Source organism: Cajanus cajan, chromosome 9 (assembly GCF_000230855.2).
Source record: "Cajanus cajan strain Asha chromosome 9, NIPB_CcT2T_4, whole genome shotgun sequence".
Lineage (NCBI taxonomy): Eukaryota > Viridiplantae > Streptophyta > Magnoliopsida > Fabales > Fabaceae > Cajanus > Cajanus cajan.
Window position 1 is genome coordinate 53413430 of NC_138525.1, and position 27852 is coordinate 53441281.

The 27852-nt window shown below is 32.9% G+C and overlaps 2 protein-coding genes across 2 annotated transcripts; both read left to right on the top strand.

Moving 5' to 3' along the window:
• Positions 1–1354: 1354 nt before the first annotated feature.
• On the top strand, positions 1355–2035 carry LOC145952175 (uncharacterized). The gene is made up of 2 exons (XM_083064398.1): positions 1355–1539; positions 1609–2035. The coding sequence occupies exons 1-2, from the start codon at positions 1355–1357 to the stop codon at positions 2033–2035; spliced, it is 612 nt and encodes a 203-aa protein (XP_082920524.1).
• Positions 2036–13662: 11627 nt separating this feature from the next.
• Positions 13663–18886, top strand: SULTR1;3 (sulfate transporter 1;3). The gene is made up of 13 exons (XM_020349181.3): positions 13663–13998; positions 14133–14181; positions 14275–14482; positions 14638–14812; positions 14916–14981; positions 15074–15187; positions 15465–15581; positions 15674–15800; positions 16493–16779; positions 16867–17057; positions 17879–17964; positions 18055–18131; positions 18358–18886. Exons 1-13 carry the CDS (start codon positions 13663–13665, stop codon positions 18499–18501), a joined length of 1977 nt encoding a protein of 658 aa, XP_020204770.1. The 3' UTR covers positions 18502–18886.
• The last annotated feature ends 8966 nt before the right edge of the window (positions 18887–27852 follow it).

Consider the following 27852-nt stretch of genomic DNA (forward strand, 5'->3'; position numbering starts at 1 on the left):
TGTAATTGATGAATATGCAGTGCTGATAGATGTTAATGCTGAAAAATGATGTTAAACTGTAATAGAGGTCTCTTGTTGTGCTGAGTTGGATTGTTATTGATGATTTTAAATGCTGATTTATAATACTGTTGTGCTCTAGAATGATGAGCTGAGTTGTGAGTAGTAGGTTGTGTTGAATACTACTTAGCTGTGTTGTATGTTGATTTGTTGTGCTGTGCTGTATACTGATGTGTTGTGCTGTGCTGTAAGCTGGTTGGATGTGCTGTGAAATGCTGAGTTGTATGCTGTGTATGGCCACTATTGTGGTGTTGTTCTTGCCGCTATGTCGGTGCTGTTATTAGCCACTATTGTGGTGCTGTTATAGCCGCTAAGGCGATGTTGTTATTGCCGCTATGCGGTGCTGTTATAGCCACTAGAGTGGTGCTGTTATTGCTACTATGTAGTGCTGAAATTGTCGTTTTGCGGTGCTGATATTGGTGAATTGTTGTGGTGTAGTATAAGTTGTAGCTGTTTACCATTCATATTGTTTTATATGTATGTTGTTTTCTTTTCACTAGCTTACCCTTTGTTGTCTCCATGATGTTTGGACTGCGATGATCATACTATGTATGGGAGCAGAGCAGGGATAGGTTGGTGGCTGGCGGTAGGTCTGTAGCTGGCAGACGGAGTTGAATCTTTTTAGATGTTTTTGTTGTTTTAGCTACTGGGTGTAGTAGCATTTGATATATTTTGTACACTTTAACTCTATCCAGACTTGGATCATGTATATGTATATATTCTAGACCCTATATGTATACACTTGTTCCTTTTTGTGTGGTGTTTCTAGTGTGCCTGTCGTGTGTAGTGACTAGCCGGGTCGTTATACTTTAGTGGTATCAGAGCATTTCGAGTCTAGTGGACCCTCTATGGGGGTGGTTCCTTTAGGCTTTGTTGTGTTGAGCTCTGTGTTGTGTTGTTTTGCTGTGTTGTTTGCTGTGTTGATTGTTGTGATGTTTTGTTGTGTTGATTGTTTGTTGTTTGGTTTAGTTGTTGTATACTAAAGATGCTGTTACTTTTGTAGATAATGACTAGAACCAACGAGCAGATAGCCCGTGCCATGGAGATGATGACTATGGCCATGCAACAGCAAAATGCCTATTTTGCTAGAGTGGAGGCTGATAGAGCTGCAGCTGGTGCAGCAAGGCCCACGGGGTCACAGGAGAGCCAGGACCTAGCTGAGTTCTAGAAATGCCATCCTCCACAGTTCAGAGGAGATGCAGATCCAGAGGTAGCCGACCACTAGATTTGTGAGCTGGAGAAGATTTTTACCGTGCTGGGTTATTCATAGGAGAGGAGGCTGGCATATGCTGTATACATGCTGGTTGGGGAAGCTGAGCATTGGTGGAGAGGTACCCATCACATGCTGACAGCCAGAGGGGTGGTTGTTGACTGGGAGTGCTTCAGAAGGATGTTCCTGGAGAAGTACTTCCTTGAGAGCGTGAGGCACGCCAAAGAAGCTGAGTTCATGCGGTTACACCAAGAAGGGATGACTATTTCCGAGTAAGCGATGAAATTCGAGGACCTAGCTCGTTTTTATTCGCAAGGTATAGTTGAGGCCTGGAAATGCAGGAAGTTTGCTGAGGGTCTGAAATTTGATCTGAAGAGAGTGGTGGTGCTTATGGCCATCACTGAGTTTCCGGCCTTAGTGGAGAAGGCGAAGGTTGTGGAGCGGTTGGAAGTTGGTAACCGTGCTGTGAAGACTGCTGAGGGACCAGCTGGGTCCAAGAAAGGAGGGAATCAAAGGAAGCCATATGATAGGCCTCAACCACAACAAGGGGGTCCTGTCATTAGGCAACCTTCTGGTACTGCTGGTGGAGGTAGACAGGGTGGAGGTGCCACTCTGAGATGCTATAGGTGTGTTGGGCCCCATTTTGTCAGGGATTGTCCACACACGGAGAGCCGGTGCTTCAAGTGTCATCAGATGGGTCATGATTCGACCAACTGTCCTACTAGAGGTAGACCGGAGAGGGGTGATACACAGAGGAGTGGTACCTAGAGAGGTGATGCTCAGAGGGGTGACAGACCCACTACAGCTGGTAGAGTATTTGCCTTGACTGGGGTTGAAGCTTCTACTTCCCCAGATCTTGTGAAGGGGAAGGGTAGAGCTACTGGTAAGGATGTGATGATCCTTTTTGATTCTGGTGCTTCTCATTCATTTATATCATATGCTTGTGCTGCTATGTTGGGTGTGTCTGTATGTGAATTGGGGTTGAGACTGTTAGTGTCGACGCCCGCTTCTGCTTCGGTAGTTGCTTTAGAGCTGTGTGCTGGTTGTCCGATTGTGGTGAATGAGAAGAAGTATAAGGTGAACCTGATTTGTTTGCCTTTGGTGGATATTGACATAATCTTAGGGATGGATTGGTTGTCTTCCAATCGCATCCTTATAGATTGTGCCAATAGGAGGCTGATTTTTTCTCAGTGGAGGATGAGCTGTTGATTTCAGCTGGCCAAGCTGAATCATTGTTGAGAAATGGAGCAGAGTGCTGTCTTCTGCTTGCTGCGTTGAGTGTTGAGGCCGAGAGGGTCATTGCTGAAATTGATGTGGTGCGGGATTTTGCTGAGGTGTTCCCGGATGAGGTGCTTGGGTTGCCTCCTGTTAGGGAGATGGAGTTTAGCATTGACTTGGTTCCAGGTGCAGGGCCAGTTTCGGTGGCTCCCTATAGGATGGCTCCTGCTGAGTTGGTTGAGCTGAAGGGTCAATTGGAGGACCTACTGGAGAAGCAGTTTGTGTGGCCGAGTGTATCGTCGTGGGGTGCTCTTGTGCTGTTGTTGAAAAAGAAGGATGGAGGTAGTTGACTGTGTGTTGATTACCGGCAGTTGAACAAGTTGACCATTAAGAACAAATATCCACTTCCTCGGATAGATGACTTGATGGATCAACTGAGGGGAGCATCCGTTTTCTCGAAGATGGACTTGAGGTCAGGTTATCACCAGATTAGGGTGAAGGAGGGTGACATACCGAAGACTGCTTTCAGGACTAGGTATGGTCACTATGAATATGTTGTGATGCCGTTCGGCGTGACCAACGCCCCTACAGTGTTCATGGATTACATGAAAAGGATCTTCCGGCCGTTCTTGGATAAATTCGTCGTGGTGTTCATTGATGACATCTTGATTTACTCAAGGATCCCGGAAGAGCATGGAGAGCACTTGAGGTTAGTGCTGGAAATTTTGAAGGCGAAGCAGCTGTACGCTAAGCTTTCAAAATGTGAGTTCTGGTTGGATGAGGTGAAGTTCTTGGGACATGTGATCTCAGCTGAGGGGATTGTTGTTGATCCGGCTAAGGTGGAGTCGGTGTTGCAGTAGGAGCGTCCAAGAACTGTCACGGATATTAGGAGTTTTGTGGGTTTGGCGGGTTACTATAGGAGGTTCATTGAGGGATTCTCCAAGATAGTGGCGCCTTTAACCCAGCTGACGAGGAAGGAGCAGCCGTTCATTTGGACCGATGCCTATGAGCGGAGCTTTGATGAGCTGAAGAGGAGGTTGACTACTTCTCCTGTGCTGGTGTTGCCGGATTTTGGTGAGCCCTTTAATGTGTATTGTGATGTTTCTCACCAGGGTCTGGAGTGCGTGCTGATGCAAAATAAGAAACTGGTGGCATATGCTTCAAGGCAACTGAAGAATCATAAGAGGAATTATCTCACTCATGACTTGGAGTTGGTAGCTGTAGTGTTTGCCTTGAAGATATGGAGGCATTATTTGTATGGTGCTCGGTTCAGTGTCTTCAGTGATCACAAGAGTCTGAAGTACTTGTTTGATTAGAAGGAGCTGAACATGAGGCAGAGGCGGTGGATGGAGTTTCTGAAGGATTATGATTTCTAGTTGATGTATCATCCTGGTTAGGCCAATGTTGTGGCGGATGCGCTGAGTAGGAAATCCATCCACATGTCTAGTATGATGGTGAGGGAGCTGGAGCTAGTTGAGGAGTTCACAGACCTGAATCTCCATGTGGAGTTAGCTCAGGATCACATTAGTTATGGAATGATTACCATAACTAGTGAGTTCTTGAGGCAGGTTGGACTCAAGCAGTTGCAGGATGTGGAGTTGGTGAGACTTCTTAGTTTGTTGGGTACCGAGAAGGCTGTTGGTTTTGAGCTGGGAGAAGATGGAATCTTGAGGTTCAAGGGCAGAATTTGCCTACCTCAGGATGCTGAGCTGAGGAGAGCTGTGTTGGAGGAAGGCCACAAGAGCAGACTTAGCATACATCCAGGTATGACTAAGATGTACCAAAACCTCAAGAAGACTTTCTGGTGGTCTGGTATGAAGAGAGAGATAGCTGATTATGTAGCGGCCTGTCTAACCTGTCAGAAGGCGAAGGTTGAGCATTAGAAGTCGAGTGGGTTGATGCAGTAGATTGAGATTCCAGAATGGAAGTGGGATAGTATCATTATGGACTTCATCGTCGGGTTGCCTAGGTCGGCTAGGAATAGTGATGCTATCTGGGTGATTGTTGATCGGTTGACCAAGTGTGCACATTTCTTGCCTGTCAACATCAGGTGGTCCTTGGAGAAGCTGACACAATTGTATGTGAGAGAGATAGTACGGTTGCACGGGGTGCCTTCCAATATTATTTTCGACCGAGATCCGAGGTTCACTTCCAGATTTTAGCAGAGTCTACATCAAGCCCTGGGCACGAAGCTGAAGCTGAGTTCTGCTTATCATTCGCATATGGATGGTCAGTCGGAGAGGACAATCTAGTCCTTGAGGATCTGTTAAGGGCTTGTGTGTTAGACTACTTGGGTAGCTGGGAGGAGGTCCTACCGTTGGTGGAGTTCACGTATAATAATAGTTTTCATGCTAGTATTGGGATGGCTCCGTTTGAAGCCTTGTATGGCAGGAGATATAGGACTCCTATGTGCTGGTATCAAGATGGTGAATCAGTGGTTGTGGGACCGGAGCTGATCCTACAGACTACTGAGAAGGTGAAGTTGATTCACGAGAGGATGAAGACTGCTCAAAGCAGGCAAAAATCATATGCTGACAAAAGGCGTAAGCATTTGGAGTTTGCTGAAGGGGAACATGTGTTTTCTGAAGGTGACTCCGACTTCTGGTGTGGGTAGAGCGCTGAAGGCAAGGAAGTTGACATCGAGGTTTGTGGGTCCCCATCAGATCATACAACGTGTGGGTCCAGTTGCTTACCGGTTGGCTTTGCCACCGTGTCTTTCGAACCTACACGATGTGTTTCATGTATCCCAACTGAGGAAGTATGTGCATGACCCGAGTCATGTGGTGGAGCTGGATGATGTACAAGTAAAGCAGAACCTGACTTTTGAGAATTGACAGTAGCTGTGGTCGATCATAAGCTGAAGGAGTTGAGGGGCAAGTCCATTGCTCTGGTAAAGGTGTTGTGGGATGCAACTACTGGTGAGGCTACTTGGGAGGTGGAGCAACAGTGCAGAGAGCGATTTTCGTTTCTATTCCCAAGTAAGTCAGTTTTCGGGGACGAAAACTCTTGTTGTTGGGGAGGTTGTGAGACCCCCGTAACTCTTTTTCTCCCTTCCCTCTTTTGCTCACTCTCACTCTCAATATTCACGCTTTTCCCTTGGATCCTTCTTTTGGCTGTTACAAGGTGTTGGTGCTGAGTAACTTGGGTTGCTAGCTAGTGTGCGGATTTCCTTCCTCTTCTTCCTCTTTCGTTCGAGCTCTTCTTCGTCTCCGTCTCCATTTCCTTCTTCCCGAAGCTCGGATTCTTGCAGCGAGGTAAGGGAAGCTAGTTTTTGCTGCATTTTGGCTGAAAAATGAGTCTAGGAACTCATTTGATTGTTGATGATTGATGATTTGAGCTGAGATGGATGAAAATTGAGTTTTCGGGGTTTTCAATTTTGGATGAAATTTTGGGGTTTTCCCTTGATTTTGGTTGCATGTTGAAAAAGCTGGCATTTTTGAACTCTTTGATGAAAATGAAAACTTTTGGCTGGATTGCATGCTGGTTTTCAGTTGATTTTTGCAGGTTGTGGGCAATTTTCGAACTTGGGGAAGTTGCTGCTGAGCTTCGTGCCGGGCGCGTGACCACCAGGGGGCTCCATTTAGGTAAGCTCGCTGGGCGCAAAGGTGGTTGCGCCGAGCGAGCTTGAGAATGGGAGCCTCTAGATGGCCCACGCCGGGCGTGACTCAGTTGTGCCATATTTTGGGTTTTCTGGTGCTGTGCTGGGCATCACCATTGTTGCGCTGGGCGCGGAGGCTCCTTGGGAGTCTCTGCTAAGAGGGCGTTGGGCGCAATGTGAATTGCGCTGGGCGCGAAACTTTGGTAGGTCTCTGCCTTTCCCACGCTGGGGGCGTGTTAGGCCACGCCAGGCGCGTGAGACCCCTTGAGTCTCTACCTAGGATGCGCTGGGCGCAATTGGGTATTGCGCCAGGCGCGTGAGAGCCTTGGGCTCTCTGGCTGAGGCACGCCGGGCGCGGGAACGCTTGTGTCGGGCGCGCTGGCCCCTGGTGCTCTCTAGTTATGCCACGCCGGGCGCGACCATGAGTGCACCGGGCGCGTGTGGGGATGTGGAGTTATATGCTGAAATTTGCTGATAAATGTTGTTTTATGCTGAACTAAGCTGTAATTGATGAATATGCAGTGCTGATTAGATGTTAATGCTGAAAATGATGTTAAACTGTAATAGAGGTATCTTGTTGTGCTGTGCTGGGCTGTTATTGATGATTTTAAATGTTGATTTATAATACTGTTGTGCTCTAGACTGATGAGCTGAGTTGTGAGTAGTAGACTGTGTTGAATACTACTTAGCTGTGTTGAATACTACTTAGCTGTGTTGTATGCTGATTTGCTGTGCTGTGCTGTATACTGATGTGCTGTGCTGTGCTGTAAGCTGGTTGGCTGTGCTGTGAAATGCTGAGCTGTATGTTGTGTATGGCCACTATTGTGGTGCTGTTCTTGCCGCTATGTTGGTGCTGTTATTAGCCACTATCGTGGTGCTGTTATAGCTGCTAAGGCGGTGCTGTTATTGCCGTTATGCGGTGCTGTTATAGCCACTAGAGTGGTGCTGTTATTGCTGCTATGCAGTGTTGAAATTGCCGCTTTGCGGTGCTGATATTGCTGAATTGCTGTGGTGTAGTATAAGTTGTAGCTGTTTACCATTCATATTGTTTTATATGTATGTTGTTTTCTTTTCACTAGCTTATCCTTTGTTGTCTCCATGATGTTTGGACTGCGATGATCATACTATGTATGGGAGCAGAGCAGGGATAGGTTGGTGGCTGGCGGTAGGTCTGTAGCTGGCAGACAGAGCTGAATCTTTTTAGATGTTTTTGTTGTTTTAGCTACTGGGTGTAGTAGCATTTGATGTATTTTGTACACTTTAACTCTAGATGTATACACTTGTTCCTTTCTGTGTGGTGTTTCTAGTGTACCGTGCCGTGTGTAGTAATTAGCTGGGTCGTTACATTATACACATATTTTTAGAACTTATAAGTAAAATTTATCTTGTAATTTTGATGTTACATTTAATGCTTATAATAAAAGATCTCATGCTATGTATTATATATTTTGGGATTGAAAGGAGGAGACTCCACACCTGTGTTTATATTTTATATTTGAATACATGGTAGATTGGTAGACACAATATTGTCTCTCGAGAAGATATAAGAAAAAAATATCGATATTGAAATTGCATAAAAAAAATCACGATATTTGAGATGAAGAATTTTATGTGTAGCAAAATTATCTATTTACCTATGATTCATTTCGTCTATCAAAATTCAATCCAATCATTATGGTTGTTAAAATATTATATGAATCATATAAAGATGAAAGTTACTACTACACCCATAAAAATTGAAGAATTTTGTATTGAAGGGTTTTGTAATTTCACTTAAGTTGACAAATAAATTTTAAAAATAAAAACCAAACAACCGGAAACTTAAAGAATACATTGAAAACTAATGACAATTACAGATAATTTTGAAAATATAAATAAAATACATGAGTTAATGATGAAGAAAACTGATAAAAAAACATGATACCAATACTAGAAATTGTAAATAACATTCTAGATTTTACCTGTAATAAAAGAGAAAAAGAATTGGAAGAAATTAATAATATAAAACAAATGTTAAAAAATATTATTCACGAAAAATATAAATAAAAATAAAATTGAGGAAATACATGAATATTACAAGAAGATGGAAATAGATCGATTAAATAATTTAGGAAAAAAAACAGAAAGATAAAACATTTTAAAAAATATATAAAAATAATACAATATGAAAATAAAACGTCCGTACCCTTCAATTAAATTGGATACGATACCCTGTAAATAAAGACGTTAACAAAAGTATCTAAAACGCTTTAGTTAAAAAATAACTCTCCTAAATCCTCATGCTAAATAATAGTCTCAAAACAAATTCTTGTTCAACCAGTTATTCTAATAAAATATGGAGAGAATTTTTTTTATTGGTGACAAATTTATTTCTTAATTTTAATTTAATTTAAAAATTATAACTGCAAAATTTCTTTGTTCTCAACTTCTTAGATCACTCTCTCTATATATTTATTCCTAATATTTATTTTATTACTTTTTTTTATCATTTTAATTTATAATTTCCATTTTATTTTAAAATTAAATTTCAATAATATATTTAAAATTATCAATAAATTTAAAAAAATTGTGTTGTAATATAAATTGTTTATTATAAATTCAAAATATATTTATATATTAAAGAATATTTATGTTACAAATAAAATTTTAATTATAATAAAATTTATATGTTAAAAATATAATATTTTACATATTATCTTCATTTTTTTTATTAATTCGTTTAAAATTATTATACATAATTAAGACATATATTAAATTTTTTCTATTTTTATATAATTATTTTAACATTTCTTACTATGTCCCATTTTATTTTTGTTTCATGAATTATAAATTAATTAGAAATTATGTCAAATATAAAAGTATAATTAATAAAATAATAATTAATGTAACTTTTTTTTGAAAACATGTATAGAAACAAAATTTTGTTAAAACACGTAATATTATTTTAATTAATTATATAAAGTAATCATTTATACTAGTTCCTCTATTTTTTTATTTATCATATTTTTAGTAAAATTTTATTTATATTTATTTGTCATTTGTAAGTTTTGAGACATCATTAGCTATTATGTAATAATTATACTCTTACTTTTTATTTAATTTTTAATTAATTTACACATGATAATTAATATACTTTTATTATGAAAAAATAAAATTAAAAAATTAAAATTATTCTATAAAAAATTAAAAAAAATTATTATATTTTTTTGTGTAAATGTAAATAAACCTTAAATAACTATTATAAAATACATGTTTTATTGGAATAATCTTGAAACTTTCACCACCACGTGTATGTATCAGCTTAAAGTCGTATGAACTATTCGTGTCAGATTGAAGTAAGAGGGTCTGACCTCTGTGATTTTGTCCAGTGTTGTACCTCGATCATCTTTCTGATTCCCAGCGAACCTATATCTTAATTCACGTAACCAATTATAATGGTTAACGTCTCCATTTTGTCATTGCACTATTACCATTTACCATGCATGCATGTCTTGCTCCACTGTCATCAAAGTCACTGTATATATTGCCTTCATGAGGGCCTCCCTTGCATTCATTTCTGACAAGTGCATGAAAAAAGCCCTCTTCTTTTAATATCCATGCTCATCCCGCCACCTTCCTCCATTTAAATTTCTTCATCCATGTTGCGATATTGATATCCCTATCGATGAAGAACCACAACAAAATTATTTTGTTTACACCCTAAAATGATATTATATATATCACTAAAAATTATTTTTATCCACACAATAATTATAATATATATTGATATATTATTAAAAAGTGTGAATATAGACTATAATGACACATTAAATATGTTGTTAAATCCCATTCAAAATCAACACTAAAATTATATGTAATTATATATTAAATAAATATATATTTACATATATTATATTTATAATGACACTTTTTATATGTCACTACAATGTAGTGAAGCTTCAAACATGAACTTGAGTGTGGCTGGCAATCATTACCATTATATTCCACTGAATAGAAACTAAAACAAGTTAAACATGCATTAATTATATTATTCTAATCTTCCGTGTATAAGCAACCATGATTCACAAAAATAAACCATAATTTCCAATGGTAAAAAACTAATATAATTAACAAAAAGAAATAAAAAATAAAATGATAAATTTATAAACCTTAATTAAAATCATATATACGTATCATAACATATGATATTGTTACAGGACGGAGCCAAGGGGGGACCTACGGGTGCCACGGCCCCCCCAACAATTTTAATTTTTTTTTATATTTTTTTTTATATGCTTTTGATACTTTAATTTTCATTTATTATAAATTATATATTATTTATTCTCGGCCCCCCAGTATTGAAATCCTGGCTCCGTCCCTTACCGAATATAGAAGAAGAAAACAAGGAATTATGTTTTTCATAAAATACAAGAAAAATTGATGAGACAAGACTCTTCCTCAATCACAATTAATTCATCGATCTATATTAATCGTCTAATAAGATAATGATTAAAAAATCTTCATTTAGAATAAATTGAATAACACAATTCATTCAAAACACAAACTCAATATAATAATAAATGGATTTGATTTAAAATAAATAAATGATTGTTATTTCTTCTTTCAGTTTAACCTCAATTATAATGCAAGAGTTGACTATATACATAACAAGATGAATTTTAAGTATCAATCAAGATTAAATTGAAATCAAGCTATCCATTTGTGAAAATGGTAAAATTTAGGATCATTTATAATACAATTAAAGTTTATTGTACCTATTTATTAATAGGATAAAGTTTAAGGATTAATTAAAATTAAATTAAATTTTATTAAAGTTTGAGATAATTAAGTACTTTTCCCCCTAATTTATATATAATGATATAAAATTATTTTTAACTGCTAATAATTTATTTTAATAATATTGAAATACAATTAAGAAATAAAATTGAGAATCACAAATAAAAAAGAGATGAAAAGTTAACAAAAAGTCCTTAAAAAAATATTATCGTTAACAAAAAAATAGTTAAAATCATTTTCATTAATTAGTATGATAATAGGTAGCATTAGAATGACAAAGTAAGCTTTCACACTTAGAAAGTATCTTAATTAAATTCTATAAGTAATCATTTTAGCTATACACAAATATACCATGATCTTACAAATATGGGATCTAAATCCGATCCACAGATAGAAAAATAAAAAAATGAAATGAAAGTGAGTGTGTAATGTGTTTGTACTTTTGAGTTTTGATAGAAAAACTCGCGAAGCTAAAATGGTATCCCCACAAAGTGGAAGCAGAATGAATGTGACTGAAGATACGGCCTCATTCAACCGTTTCCCATAGTGTTGCACGTGTGGGGTCACCCGCGAAACCCACAGAAGCAAGCAATCACCAAAAAACGTACCCAAAACATAGTAATAGGTTTTGGTACTTTTGACTTTTCAAACAAACAGGTGTGTCTCTCTAACTCTGAACTGTCCATTTGTTCCAACTACATGAAAAAACATCATAAACTTTTGAGATTTCCTCTGTTTTATTTATCACATGTACCTACTAAAATCTGAATTTCCTTACAAGGACATGGTGTTACATTTTATGTTCCCTCTTTCTCCTTTTGATTATTATTATTATTTTTTTAATTTTCTTGCAACCAAACACCGCCCCATAATAAAAGAACAAGGAAAAACACTTCACCAGATAACATTCAAAGAACCTAGACGGTGAATTGGTTGCATGGTTTGTTTAAGTGCCACTTTTCATTGATGGGTTGCAAAGTTTCAAAATAAAAATCGAGTCTTTTGGTGACGACACACGAGAACCACCGATTGTGGAGAATTGAAAAGCAAGCTATAACTGTTTCTGGGTACTCTCTTTATGTGTAACAAATACATATAAATATATTTTTTTTTTTCCTCTTTTCGGTGGGTTTTGATCAATTTATTTCAATTTGTAAATTGTGACAGGGTGAGATTGGAATCCTCCACTTTCAATGGCTTGCATGAGAAGATTAGGAAGGAGAGGTGGGTTTTAAGTCTAGTTATGTTAGACTTTATTCTTCAAACTTAATATGATTTTTGAATAGACACTTAGTGGCTCTTGAGGGTTTGAAAAAAGTTCGTGTTTTGGTTTTGTCTTGTTCTGAAGGAGGTGTCCAATTCTCTTCCGTTCTATGCATGTGCTTATATAAAGTGAAGACTAAAAGTAAATGTTGTGGCGCCACGTTAACGATTATGTATCTTACTACATATTATTATATTGAATGGTAGATTGTGATGATTCTTTTGAATGGTCAAACATGATTCTGGTTGTCATTTTTATTTCCTAGGGTCGAACTCGTGGGCTCTCGAACTTGATTAAGGTTTAAGAATTCGATTCCTTTTAACTTTTCTTTTTCGAGGATGACATTTTTTAAGTGTAACCTAACAGATAATATTTGATAATTATGAGTCCATAGGTATAAAATATGAAATTGAGTGTGTCTTTGGTTAGCTTGTTTTGTAATTTGCATGTACAATTTCAAGACAATTTTTTTTTTTTTTTGCAATTAGGGTTTTTGGCTTTCCGGTAGGACCTCGACATGTTTTGGGTTGATAAGGGTTTTATATGTAAAATAAATTAATTTTAACATGCACAATCCCACACATAACTAAATACTAAATTTCACCTTCAATTTCCCTATTTCTGGTGATTTGTCAGATTCTTTAGTTTATATGCCGCATGCTGGTAGTCCCCTTGACATAGGAAACCAACACAAAGGCTTCCATAGCTAGTTGTGACTTGTGATGGATGGACCACAGTTCAAGTTCTTTCTATTTTTTTTTTACTTTTTGTACTCATTGGCTTTTGAATATTCACAAGCATTTCACGTTGTCATTTACTTTAATAATATTATAATAACTTCTAGCTGCTGCTAACTATTGTTTGCTAGTCAGCACCTTCTCATACTATATATTTCGTATTCCCCCTCCATTCTTCGTATAAAGCAAACTAAGGACTGTTATATGCACACCTGAATTTGAGTTATTTAGCATTCATGGATTGTATGGTAATTGAAATTTGGTACTTAACATTGATATGTTTTAATTTATTTTCATTTTTTTAACTATGCATGACACTGACATGTATGTGGTTTCGGTTCACACCTCATTTGGTAAGTTTTCTGTTTCAGCTTGACTATAGCTCTTGACTTGGAGTTATATAATCCAAACTATCTTCACAGTAGTCTTTCTGCTCAAGAAGTCTTTGCCGGCTCAACCAGTGACTTTCACTTTTCTCTCTGCTTCCTCTCCATTGAATTCAGGTTGGTTAACTTCAATGTTTCTGAATTACTGTTCAGTTATTAAGATCACTTTATCATTAATCTACACCAGAGGTCCTTATGTACATGATTTTCTTCACTTTGGGTTGAATACTTGAGTTGCAAGCATCATGATATGCTTCAGTGACAAACTCTACAGGCATAGAAGGGTGTAGGATCCTGTCCTGAATGCAATATGAACCATATTCTTCTTGAGATTCAATGCTGCAGTTAAACTGTTTCTATCACTCACCCATGGAGATAAAATTTTACCATTGTATTACAGCTGAAAATCATTGTTGATGTCCTCAATGGGTGGTTCAGCTGATGAAAATCTTGAAACAAAAGAGATGGATGCGAGAAGTGTGTCATCTTCACATGGCCAGGAACCATATGTCCACAAGGTTGGAATTCCTCCAAGACAAAACCTTTTCAAGGAATTCCAAGCCACTGTGAAAGAAACATTTTTTGCAGATGACCCTCTCCGGTCCTTCAAAGATCAAACTAAGTCCCGGAAGCTCATCCTTGGCATTGAAGCCATTTTCCCCATTCTTAGCTGGGGGAGAAATTATAGTCTCACAAAATTTAGGGGGGATCTTATTGCTGGTTTAACTATTGCAAGTCTCTGCATTCCCCAGGTAAATTTGCTTGAAAATGCTGATTTTTAGCTTTTGAAGAATAATAGAATGATAGATCTGAGTAAAGCATTATAATTCCTACTTCTTAACTCATTCCGAATGTTTTAGATTGTAATATTTCTCTTGAAAAACAGGACATTGGATATGCAAAACTTGCTAATTTAGATCCACAGTATGGATTGTGTAAGACTCTTGTCTCAATAACAGCTAAACTCGCCCAAGTTTTTTTTGGATATTGGATTGAGATTTTGTTTCCTTTTCTTATACCCTTTACAGACTCCAGCTTTGTTCCACCACTGATTTATGCTGTCATGGGTAGTTCTCGTGACATCGCAATAGGACCAGTGGCAGTGGTTTCTCTCTTGTTGGGGACTTTACTCCAGAGTGAGGTTGATCCCGTTACAAATGTAGTAGACTATCAACGATTAGCTTTTACTGCCACTTTCTTTGCTGGAATTACTCAAGCAGTGCTTGGGATTTTAAGGTATTATGACACTTTGACCTGGGGAATTTGCTTTAGATCTTTCCAACACTAATGTTTATGCCTTGTACATGTGCTAGAGCCACCAACCTCGAATGGAATGCTCTACTTTTTAATACACCTTGATGACATTCTGATCGGGTGGATCTTTTGATCAGGCTTGGATTTTTGATTGATTTCCTATCTCATGCTGCAATAGTCGGTTTTATGGGGGGAGCTGCTATCACAATTGCCCTTCAACAGCTTAAGGGCTTCCTTGGGATTGTAAAGTTCACAAAAAAAACAGATGTTATCTCTGTGATGCATTCAGTACTGTCGTCAGCCCATCATGGAGTATGCTTTGTCTTTTCGTCTCTGCTGCACACAAATTATTACTGGAGTTTTATTTTGAAGATGCATGTAACACTAAAACTGATTAATATCTAACATATTGCAGTGGAATTGGCAAACTATAGTTATTGGAGCTAGCTTTCTGGCTTTTCTTATGTTTGCCAAGTATATTGTAAGCACACCAATTCATTTGGCTACATATTTCTTAAACATATTATGGAGATTGTAAATTATTTTCTCATTGTCTTACGATATGTGGATCAGGGAAAGAAGAACCCGAAATTCTTCTGGGTGCCAGCAATTGCCCCATTGATATCTGTTATTCTCTCCACTATTTTTGTATACTTGACCCGTGCTGACAAGCATGGTGTTGCAATTGTAAGTATATATAATTAATATATATTAGTATATTACCCTTCTCATGCTCAATATGGTTGATTATAACTTTAGTCATATGATTAAATGCTTGTTTGGTAGAGCTATTTTATGGAAAAATAATTACTTTCTTTTCAAAAGCCTTCTCATAAAACTACCAGAAAAAAAATGTTTTTTTCTCTCCAAAATATGCTAATTCAAAAGTGTGCCAAGTGTTGGTAAGATTGAAACAGTACTAATTGCAGCAGTATTAAAGCTTTCTGTTTATTGATATTTGAAGGTAAAACATATAGAGAAAGGGCTCAATCCTTCATCTGTCAAGCAAATTTATTTTACTGGTAATTACCTTGGGAAAGGTTTCAGAATTGGCATCGTGGCTGGCATGATAGCATTGACCGTAAGCAAATGTTGACACTATAATCTTCATATGAAGAATATTTTACCATTTACTTTCAGGTGTTGTTATGAACTGTTACATTTTGTTATCAGGAAGCCACAGCAATTGGAAGAACATTTGCTTCTATGAAGGACTATCAACTAGATGGAAACAAAGAAATGGTGGCATTAGGAGCTATGAATGTTGTTGGTTCAATGACTTCATGTTATGTAGCAACTGGTAAGTTCAAACAGATGTTTTATGAACCTAGCTACTTTTTTTCCATTAGGTGCTGTGAGAATGATATAAATGGTCATGTCTAATGAAAGGAGTTATAATATTTTTCTTTTAGCTGCTGCAATGCAAGCCTATAAATCATACTATAAAGTATAAACGAAGAAAATAGACAAGAATAGAAGTTAGGATTATGTTTATTGGGATAAATTTCACTTTATCCCTATGTAGTTTATCCTTTTCAAAATACCCTCCAATGTTTTATGATATCACTTAACACACTTCAATTATGGGTATAAAAGTTGATAACTAACTTTTCAGTTAACAATAGTGGTAGTTTAACATTTTCTCAACCTAACCCGCCTCCAAAAGTTAATCTGTAATGTGTAAAGAAATTTAGGGTTGAGAAGGTACTAATCATAAAGAAGTATTGTGTAATAAGCAGTGACTGATGTTAAAGTTATCTGAAAAGGTTAAGTGTTTTCAATATAAAACTAAGTTGAGGCGGTTAAGTAACACAAAAGAAAATAAAAAAAGTTGAAGGGTTATTTGGAAAAAGGAGAAACTACATGGGGATAAAGTATAATTTACTCTAGTCATTTTAAATGATAGTTTGTTTCATAAATCATGGAAATGCATGCAAGTGGGTTCTATACTAATTTTTTATAGGTTATAGACTAAACTCTTGCTATTTACAGGTTCTTTCTCTCGGTCAGCAGTAAATTTCATGGCTGGTTGTGAAACTGCAGGATCTAATATTGTCATGTCTATTGTTGTGTTCTTGACCTTGCAATTCCTCACTCCCCTTTTCAAATACACTCCAAATGCCATACTTGCTGCTATCATAATTTCTGCTGTCATCAACCTTGTGGATTATAAGGCAGCAATTTTGATATGGAAGATTGATAAATTTGACTTTGTTGCTTGCATGGGAGCATTTTTTGGAGTTGTTTTTGCCTCAGTTGAGATAGGACTTTTAATTGCAGTAAGTACTATAACACAGTTATCCTATGCTCCATAATGTTAAAGAGGTCTCTGATTGGTAGTATCAACTTGGATATTGTTGTGGTAGGTCTCTATATCCTTTGCAAAGATCCTATTACAAGTCACAAGGCCAAGAACTGCTATTCTGGGGAAAATCCCTAGGACTACTGTCTACAGAAACATTCTACAATACCCAGAAGCCACAAGGGTCCCTGGTGTACTGATTATTAGAGTTGATTCTGCAATATATTTTTCCAACTCCAACTATGTTAAAGAAAGGTAAAATTGTTCCTCCCTTGTACCTTTCAAGTTTTTATTGATTAGCTGTTATTTGGCCTTCTGTATTGAACAGAAACGGAAGAATCAATCATATACAGTTGTCTACTTCTCATTTTATTTTTTGTCTCAATAATCTAAAATGATAAGAGAACAGTTATAGTAGTATTGTTCTGAAAATATCCGGCATCACTACATTTGCTGCATGTTGTATGAAGTTTCAATGTGGATGTACCGGGAGAACACCTAATCAATATCAAATATCTTATGTGAAGTGTTTAAGGGGTTGATTAGGTAACTTTTTCAGAAGCACTTTAAGAAGAAAAAAATAAAAAGAAAAAATGAAATAAATTTCTCTATAAATTAATTTGTAGAAACTCTCTTTTATTAACTTCTTCAAAATCTTATTTTTAACTTGTATGTAAGATAGTTTTAAGTTAATTTCAAATTTTCTTTCTATTTTTTTTCTCTTAGAAGTAGTTATAGAGAAGTTCATCCAAATAGACCCTAACTTTATATTTTAGACATGCATCCCATTATAGCTTGAATATTGTTAAAAAGGAGGTTAGTTTTGGATTCTAAACAGGAAAGACTCACGGTCAAAAATAAAATAAAATAATGCAGGATGAACCAATTGGATAGTTATACTATCTGATTGTGATAGCCAATTTACTATTTGGAGGGTTTGTATCTTAAATTCGTACTTGAAGAATTTCAAATTATTCACAGAAATAAATTTTGTTTCTCCCTTCTCATGTGCGTTATTGCTCTAAAATGTTAATTTCACAACCTATATCTGATGCCTATGACCTATTCTCTTGCAGGATATTAAGATGGCTGATGGACGAGGAAGAACGAGTAAAAGGAGACTACCAAACAAGAATCCAATTTTTGATAGTTGAGATGTCACGTGAGTGTATATTTTTCCCTTTTTTCTCATCACATTTTCCTCAAATAAGCACATAATTTTGTGCTGTTCTTAAACGTTTGTTTATTCCAGCTGTTACCGACATTGATACCAGCGGCATCCATGCCCTTGAAGAGTTATTTAGAAGTCTTCAGAAGCGAGATGTTCAGGTAATTATTATCGGAAACTTTTCAAAAAAACACTTATGAAAGATAAAAAAAATAAAATAAAGTTTTTTCATAAATTCAAACCATCTTATGTATAAACTAATTTAATTCATAAAGAAATCTATTTTATTTTTTCTTTTAAGGAATGTTTTTTAAAAAGTTTATTCAAACAGTCTAAATATATCATGTGACGTTAATTATCTTACCAAAGAAACACCACTTTGAGCAGCTTGTTCTGGCAAATCCTGGTCCAATTGTAATAGACAAGCTCCACACATCAAACTTTGCTGCTTTTCTTGGTGAGGACAAGATCTTCCTCACTGTTGCAGAGGCTGTTGCATATTGCTCTCCAAAGCTGGCTGAAGACCCTTGAAAAGAAATATTGGAAAAATGTGAATTTGCCATCGTTAGGATAGGGAAAACGAGGTGAAGAAATGAAGTGGGGGGTGTTAGAGATCAATCGACCTGTGGCTTTCAGCTTGCAAGAGATGGTCACTACAAAAAGTTGTCACAAATTACAATACCTTTGTGCTGGTTGGTGCTATGGGGTCCCTATCCTATAAGGTGAAAATAGAAGATATATACATAAAGATAAAGGTGCGCTTGTTGTGCGCTCCAATAAGCATTAATTCAGTATCTGGTTTGTGTTATCAGCTCCATTGTCTATATCAGAAATGGTCTCTTTTTCCATCGTTATGTTGTACTCAATGAAAATTATAGCTTCATTAAGGAAAGTTTTCATCCCCCTTTCTTGCAAATTTTCCGTTTTCCTTCCATTTTGTGATTGTAAATGTAAAGGTTTGGTTTGAGCTATAGGTAATTGTAGTAGTAGTAGTTCAAGACAAGATTAATGCAGCAGGTACATTATGTTTTTCATTTTTTTAATGTGAGGTGGATTTCGATGTGGTTTTAGCTTTTGTATGTTGAACATGGTCGCAAACACATGCAACATTCATGCAAACAGATTTTGTAGAACGTGTAAAACACGCGACTGCGTCAGATAAGCCTACACGACTTTTAACAATTGGCTTAAAGTACATTTATACAATGTTAATCTAAAATTTTTTTACACTTATAACTAATTATATTGTTTAATAGTATTATGTCAATTATTTATTTAATAAATAAAAATAAAATAAAAAAATTTAAAAGATATGTCAGTACATAGATGATTAACTCTTATATTATTATTATTATTATTATATTCTATTCAAGAGTGATTAACTTTTTATAATAATAATAAAATATCATGGCTGATTCTAATGTTAAGTTTGAAGCAAGTGATTAAGTAGAGAATGAAAAAGAAAGAAAAATTATCAAATTAAAAAAACGTGTTTGGAGGGCTGGAATTAGATGAATTTGAAAGGATGTTGTGGTGGAATCTTTGTGAATTTAATTTTATTTTTTTATGGATAGATTTGTGTGAAATTTTTTATAAAAAAATGTGTAGACAAAATTGTTTTTACATTATTGTCTAAATGTATATTTGAAAATAGTTAATAAAGGATAATAATATAATTGTCAAAATAATTTTTTTTTCATAAAAATATAATTATATAAAATAAAATTTTAAAATATTAATTTTTTTTCTTCTATTTTTTACTTAATTTAACTTTATTAAATAATTATAAATTTCACACTATTTTCTACTTATTTTCTATCAAACCAATTCTTACTTGTTATCTTTCACTCTATTCAACTTTTCTTCCCCCAAATAAAACATAATAAAATGAATTTTTTGGAGTTGGGATCAAATCTTTTATACAGGATTTCTTTGAGAAGTATATAATATTCAATTAAATTGAAAAAAAAAATCTATATGCTAACAGTAATCTAATTAAATATAAGAAAAAATTATGATTGAAATAAGAGTTCTTTTTTCAATGACTTTTAAGGCTATTATTCAAGAAATTTTAAAAAATTATTATATATAGCATATTGTGATTAAATGAAAGTATAGTTCTTTTTATATACTATTAGTGCATAAACTAATTACTCTTAAAATAAACATGAAAATGCAACATAAAGATAAAGTCTACAATCTACTCCACATGCCGAGGTGGTCTAGTTCAATAGATTGAATAAAGTGTGAGTCCTAAATAATTGAGTATAAGTTTGATTTGATGAATAAAAAAATATAATCCTACAATATAAATTTGAATCCTTGTACTGAATGAAAGTGTTTTAAAAGTAATTTTTCTTATTTTTATCGTCGTTAATTTACTATAATTATTTTGTTTTACCTTTGTTTTCATTAATTGCTTCAATTTTTAATTTAAATTAAATTATTTGGTCACTAAACAAAGATTGATAAAAATTCAAAATCAAAAATTAAAAAATAATTATTCTTTTTTAAAAAATAATATTAAAAAATATTTTTAATACGAGTTTCTTCAATAAATTATATGTTTTGTGAAAAAGAAGGAAATACATCACAATAAACAAAACAATCATGACTATTTACTATTTTCAAAAGTAAAATATCGCAATACTTAGGAGGCGTATTAGTTCAGGATTTTATAGGATTTTAAAAGACTTTTTTGAGTAAAAAAGTTTATTGGTATTCGATCAGGATTTTATGTCACTTAAAAATAATTTAGTGGTATTCAATCTAGATTTTCAAGATTTTTTAAAAAGTCCATTAAAATCTATTGGTATTCATTAGAGACTTTTTACAACTTAAAAACAATCTATTGGTATTCAAAAATATAAGGATTTTAAAGGATTGTTGTATTAGAGGGATTTTGAAGGACTTTTTAGTGGTATCTATAAATACCAAATTCATAAAACAATCTCGTCCAAACCCATCAGATTTTGAAGGATTGTTTAAAGTGACTTTTTCAAGTGCTTCAAGAATTTTCAAGTGAGTTTTTCATCTTTTTTTTTTTCTATGCTCATGTCTTCTCCATTTTTTTCTCTTGCTAATAATACTATATATGTTATTGCTCATATTTTTTTTCTATTTAGTTGAGATTGTTCCTCAGTTATATAACACAAAAAACGCTTAAAATTTTAACTTTTAAGTAATAATTTTTTTATAACACGCGTCAAGAAAAAGGAAAGGTGAAAGTTAAAATTGATATCATAATCTCTATAATCAATTATAGATCTTCAAGACCTTGTGATCAATTTAGATTTATTAGAACAAAGTTCCTCTGCCAAATTGGAGTACAAAATCATCTCCAAAGATCTCGATCAGAGCAGGCATATGCCAAACGTGAATACCTCCAGAAGCAACAGGTAGAACACCTGGTAGAGAAACCCAATCCTGAGTAGAATGAGATAAGAATGGATATTAGTTGGGGAAGAACTCGCTCAGCACAAAAATTTCAATCTCTCTCCCTCTTGAATTTGTTACTGTTATCCTTCCCCTTTTATAACTCAATCATTATTTTATTTCTTTTTTAAGTATGAATTTTATTTTTTTAATTTTTATATTGTGAAATTAGGATTTTTTATATTTTAAAAAATAAAATTGACATAAAACATTGCAGTATCTTAAAATTCAATACTAAAAATATTTCTTCATGAGTGAATATGTGAATGAATATGTGAATGAATGCCATTTAGAAGGACATGATATTATGGAGAATTATTATTATTATTTATCCAGAAATTGTTGTTTTTTTTTATTTTTATCTTTGACTCTTTTTAAATTTGAATGTATGAAAAAAAATCTTGAACTCTTATCGTATGTCAAAAGTCTACGAAATTTTGCAAAGTTCACAAAGTCCCACAGAATTCATTAAAATCCTAACTTAAAAGTTTTGCATAATCTATTAAAATCTTGATTGAAAGTCTTGCGGAATCTTACAAAATTTTAAAAGTCATGAAAATTCTGTATAATTTTTTAAAATCTACAAGACTTTTTTTCAACTAAAAAAGTCTTTTAAAATCTTAATCCAATATACCTCTTAACGTGTGTTTGTGTGTCACTTTACATTTTATAAGTTGGAGCTTAGTTTTGAGCTAGATAGATGTGTCCATCCATCACACTCCAAAGTGAGTTATTACAGTTGTGTGAAATGCTATTTAAAGCAATGATATAGAGAGAACAACGGATTTCAAATAGAACAAAAACAATGGATGTGCGACAACGTTGCAGGCCATTGTACCAAAACAAAATCCAAATTGTGGAGTAACAAACTAGCAATTACCAAATGAGATGATGAGTCCAAATCATTGGAACAAGAAAATTTATCCAATAAATAATTCAGCTCACGAGATTTGTAATATATATATATATATATATATATATATATATATATATATATATATATATATATATATATATATATATGTATGTGTATGGTCTCATTTTGAGTACACTTAGTTTCATATTTAGGAGCCAACATGTGCTTCCGAATCAGCAGGGAACTCACCAAAGAAGAGTTAAAGGAGAGAGAAAAAAGAAACAAAACAAAACTCAAGGAAAAGGAGAGAAAAGAAGAGGAGAAAAAGGTGAAAGAGGAAGAAAGAAGAAAGATTGAGGAGAAGCTGATAAAGAAAAAAGAGCAAGAGATGGAGAAGAAGAAACGAGCAAAAGAGGAGATGATAAGAAAACAAGAAAAAGAAAGAAAGAGGAGTGAAGAGTTGAAAAGAAAAGAAAAGGAAAAGGAAAAGAAACTGAAGCAAAGGAGAAAATAATGAATTTCATTTTTTTTTCTCTGGTGACTTCTTCATGGGTCGAACTTAATATTTATGTCTATGTAGATGATTTGAAGCTATACTTAAGTAATGTTGGGTTATTTTATCATCAGTTCAAAAGTTACAAGGTTAAATTATCATCTTGAGCATTAAAAGCTTTTGGAAAATAATACTGTTCAGAACAATTTGGCCGGTTGGTAACAATCTTGATTTTTTTTTTGTGAAATTGCAACAATTAGCTTGTTTTCCCATGAATGAAATTTAATTTCAATATTGAAACAAGGTTGTTTTGTTGTAACATTTATTTTAGGCATATGCTATTTATATAGCATAGCATTTGCTATAATTGTATCAAATTTATATAGTAGTACTCTTGGTCCTTTTTGATATATAATTTTCTTTTAGTTTATTGTTGAATGTGATCCAATCTAAGCATTAGACATTAGTGCTTGTAAATTTCTAGTATAGCATATTAATGGAAAGGCAAAGTTATAAGTATAGAAAATTAAGAAGAGACTTGATATAAAATGTCTTTTGACATCATCATCACATCGAAATTTTAATATCAATTTATCTATAGTTATTTTTCCCGTATGATTATTTTTTATTTCAACTCATATAAAAAAATAAAATAAAATAAAAGTGGGTTGTTTCATATTATAAAATATTCTACCAACAAGTTATTAGTCCAAATAATACTAAATTCAATTCACTTAAATAAGGTTTTGAGTTCAAATCTTGTATAGGAAAAAAAAAATCTCATGATTGAAAGGAAAGACTTTATTAAAGGTGATTAATCAAGTTTTTTAATGAAAATTAGTCATTGATAAAATCAGTAGATATTTCATAATATTAATATGATTAAAAAAATATTATAAATCATTCTATAAAATTTTTCTCCTTATATTTTTTAAAATATTTAAATATCTCTAAGGCTAACATTTTTCTTTCATACAAGAATTAATGATCGGATACTTTTAAGAATATAGGAATTAAAACCAATGTTATAAAAGTTTGGAACTATGTCAATATAAAAAAAGGTTTGGAACTAAAACCAATATTTAAAAATAAATTCAAGGACTAAAAACACTAATAACTTTATTTCTCTCTCTATATATAACTGAAATAAAAATGGGTACCCAAGGAGATTTGTGACAAAAATAATACTAGGATAAGAGCTTTTATATGGGACAGTCTTACTAGTCAGTGGGTTGAGATACAGATCTCTGTTGGGGTAAACATACTTGGGCCTTAATGAATGAGCCTCATAAATTGTGGGTTCATGATATATACACCTCCTTTTTTTTATAAGTACACTTCCTTTTAAAAAATAATTAAAATTTTAAAATATTCTTAATTTTGCTTTAAATTTTTTAATTTTACATTCACAACATTTAATTTAGTATTTTTTTTTCACACATCTTTTTTCCTTTTTTCAATTTTTACATGCACCTCTTTATTTTTCTTTCACTCCATCTATTTTGGTAATATGTGAAAATTGAAAGAGAAAAAAAAAAGTGTGAATAAGAAGAAGAAAGTAACAAATTGAAAGTTGAAAGTATAAAATTAAATTTTTTTTAAAAAAATTATAATATTTTATAATTTTTTTTAAAAGGAGGTGTACTTATAAAAAAAAAATGAGATATATGTATCATGAGCCTAAATTGTGGGTTCAGCTGCTTATACAGGCCCGTTTTATTAATGGGTGTTCTTACTCTCGGGCCTCTATTTTGAAAGCTTTATCTAATCTTCAATTGGAATTCTACTATAAGGATTTACCCTAACCCTAGGATGATTCATGTTGCTCTTTGTTGAATAATTGATATCTTCCATCAGAATGATAAGCATCTTTATTTTCCCACCGCTTAAGAGTGGAATAACTGGTCCTAAGATTTAACGCGGCTGCATACATAAGGTAGAATTCAAACCCCTGACCTTGCTTAAACGTGGATCAACCCCTACTGCTGAACCACACGGCTAGGGTTTTTAAGCGTGATATTCATGTGGAATATCCAGTCGCAGGCTTCTCTTTGGTTACATTGTAATCCTGTACTGCTACCAATATATAAATAAATTAATTTTGCATATATATATTATGCCACAATTTATTTATTTATTTATTTTGATAAGTAAATAGATATATCATTAAAAATATTCTAAAGACAAGATGTGCAAATATTGGACGTACGAGACAAATTACATATTTTTATCAGCATGAGGCAAATTACATAGAATCCTATAACCACAACCCTACCCATACAAAAGGCCAAAAGAACTCAGGCAAAAGCCAACAATCCCTTACACTGACACCCTGTTCATAATAATTAGGGTACCAAACAAAAATGAGGGACCCCATATGTACCCAAAAAGATAGAGGAAAACATAAATAATACAATTGTACAAGTTTTCCATTATCACCTCTCAAACACTACCATACCTAGTTCTTCCCACAAGAAAAATCATGTGAAACCATAGAGGCTTCATGCATGAGCATGACAACAAAAATTTAGGTAAAACCATCATTTACTTCGATTGTAACTTCATATTTAAGATATTTAATTTGAAAGCACAAGTGTCATATATATACTAACATCCTTTATTACCAAGTCCATATTTGAGTAGTAAAAGCTGTTAATATTTTTTTTTTTTAATAATATTCTGTCAATTTATTAAAGAAGATTTTCACATCGATCACTTAAAAGTAAAATAAATGTCATTGTTTGAATTGTTTAATAACTGCCCTCAGCTCAATTTGTTCTATGCCAATCCAATTTCTCAAATAATAATTCAAATATGGTTATTGGTTAAAAAAATTAGGTTTAATTGCAGTTTTGATCCTTCAAGTATTGTAATTGTGCAATTTTGATCCTTAAAATTTTAATTGAGTAATTTTAGTCCCTAAAGAATTGTAATTGTGCAATTTTAGTCCTTCAACTTTTAAATGAACATTTTTAGTTCCTCAAATATCATAATTGTGCGATTTTAGTCTCTCTCATTAAAAATTTAATATATATATATATATATATATATATATATACAATATTTTAAAATTATACAATTATTTGTCTATTAAAGTTAACATATATTATAATTTTCATTAATGTATCAAATAATATATATTTATTATTACTAAATAAATAAAATTTATATATTATTATTATTATAGTATTACTAATAAATTAATATCAATAATATTATTAATATATTTATAGATAAACTAGCCCCAAGCGTGTGGTTCAGCGGTAGGGGTTGATCCACGCTTAAGCAAGGTCAGGGGTTCGAATCCTGCCTCGTGTATGCAGCCGCGTTAAATCTTGGGGCCAGCTATCCCACCCTTTGAGGTGCTTCCAACGTAGCGAGGAGATTAGTCACTGCTATCGGCGGTGGATACTCCAGGGACGAACCAAAAAAAAAAATAGATAAACTAATAATTTGATAAATATAATTTATTATATATTACTATACTTTTACAAAAATATAAGTATATTAATTAGAAATATACATATCTTATCTAATATATTTATATTTTCGTAAAATTATATTAATATATACTAAGTTATATTTATCAAATTATTAGTTTATCTATAAATATACTAAAAATATTATTGATATTAATTTATTAATATACTAATTATTAGTATATTTCTAATTAATATACTTATATTTTTGTAAAAGTATAGTAATATATAATAAATTATATTTATCAAATTATTAGTTTTTCGTAAAATTATATTAATATATACTAAGTTATATTTATCAAATTATTAGTTTATCTATAAATATACTAAAAATATTATTGATATTAATTTATTAATATACTAATTATTAGTATATTTCTAATTAATATACTTATATTTTTGTAAAAGTATAGTAATATATAATAAATTATATTTATCAAATTATTAGTTTATCTATAAATATACTAAAAATATTATTGATATTAATTTATTAGCAATATTAAAATATTAATAATATATAAATTTTATTTATTTAGTAATAATAAATATATATTATTTGCTACATTAACAAAAATTACAATATGCGTTAACTTAAATAAGCAAATAATTGTATAATTTTAAAATATTATATATATATATATATATTAAAATTTTAAAATTATTAAATTTTTAATAGGAGAGATTAAAATTGCACAATTATGATATTTGATGGACTAAAATTATTCAATTAAAAATTGAAGGACTAAAATTGCACAACTTCAATCCTTTATGGACTAAAATTATCCAATTAAAACCTTAGGAATCAAAATTGCACAATTGCAATACTTGAGGATCAAAACTGCAATTAAGCCAAAAAAAATTATACACGTCTGAAATTCTTTCTTTTAACTTTAGAAATAAACGTAGTCATCAATTAGTAGTGTATTATTTGTTGTTATTATTATTTTTTCATTATGGTAGAATATTACATCAAACATATTTTGAAAGACAAGGCATATAGGAAAACAAATTTGCATAACACCTATTAACAACTAATTCATGTCCCATGTAAATAACTAAAATAATCTGTTTACAATGTTCCTAGTAGAAGTAAACAAAATAAATTTTCTCAAAAAGAAAATAAAAATAAAAAATAAAATAATAATGAGAAGAAGAACCAAATAAGGAGACAGTGCTGCAGTGAAGTAGTTGATATAGGACTTTGTCTTTGTGGTTCTGGACTTGGCACTGAAGGGGATGCTACAAAACTTTCACTTTTTTTGGGCTAAACTTGGAACATGATACATTGGGCCATTTGTTCCAAGAGCATCATTATAGATTTGTAAAAAAAAAAAATTATTGTAAAAAAATATATAAATATATGTGTCTAATTTTAATTCTTCAAATAAATAAATATGTGAAAGCTTACAAATTAGAACAAAACTTAAATGATGAACAATGTATATAAATATATATTAGAGCGTTAATAATCTCACACCTCATGATAATATATTTTTATTTTTATGATTAGTTTTCAATTAAGACAGATCAAAACGATTCTCAAATTGATTCAATAGTACACTCTGCATATTTTATTTTGTTCAAAACTAAATGATAATTGATTTTTAATTAATTACTAA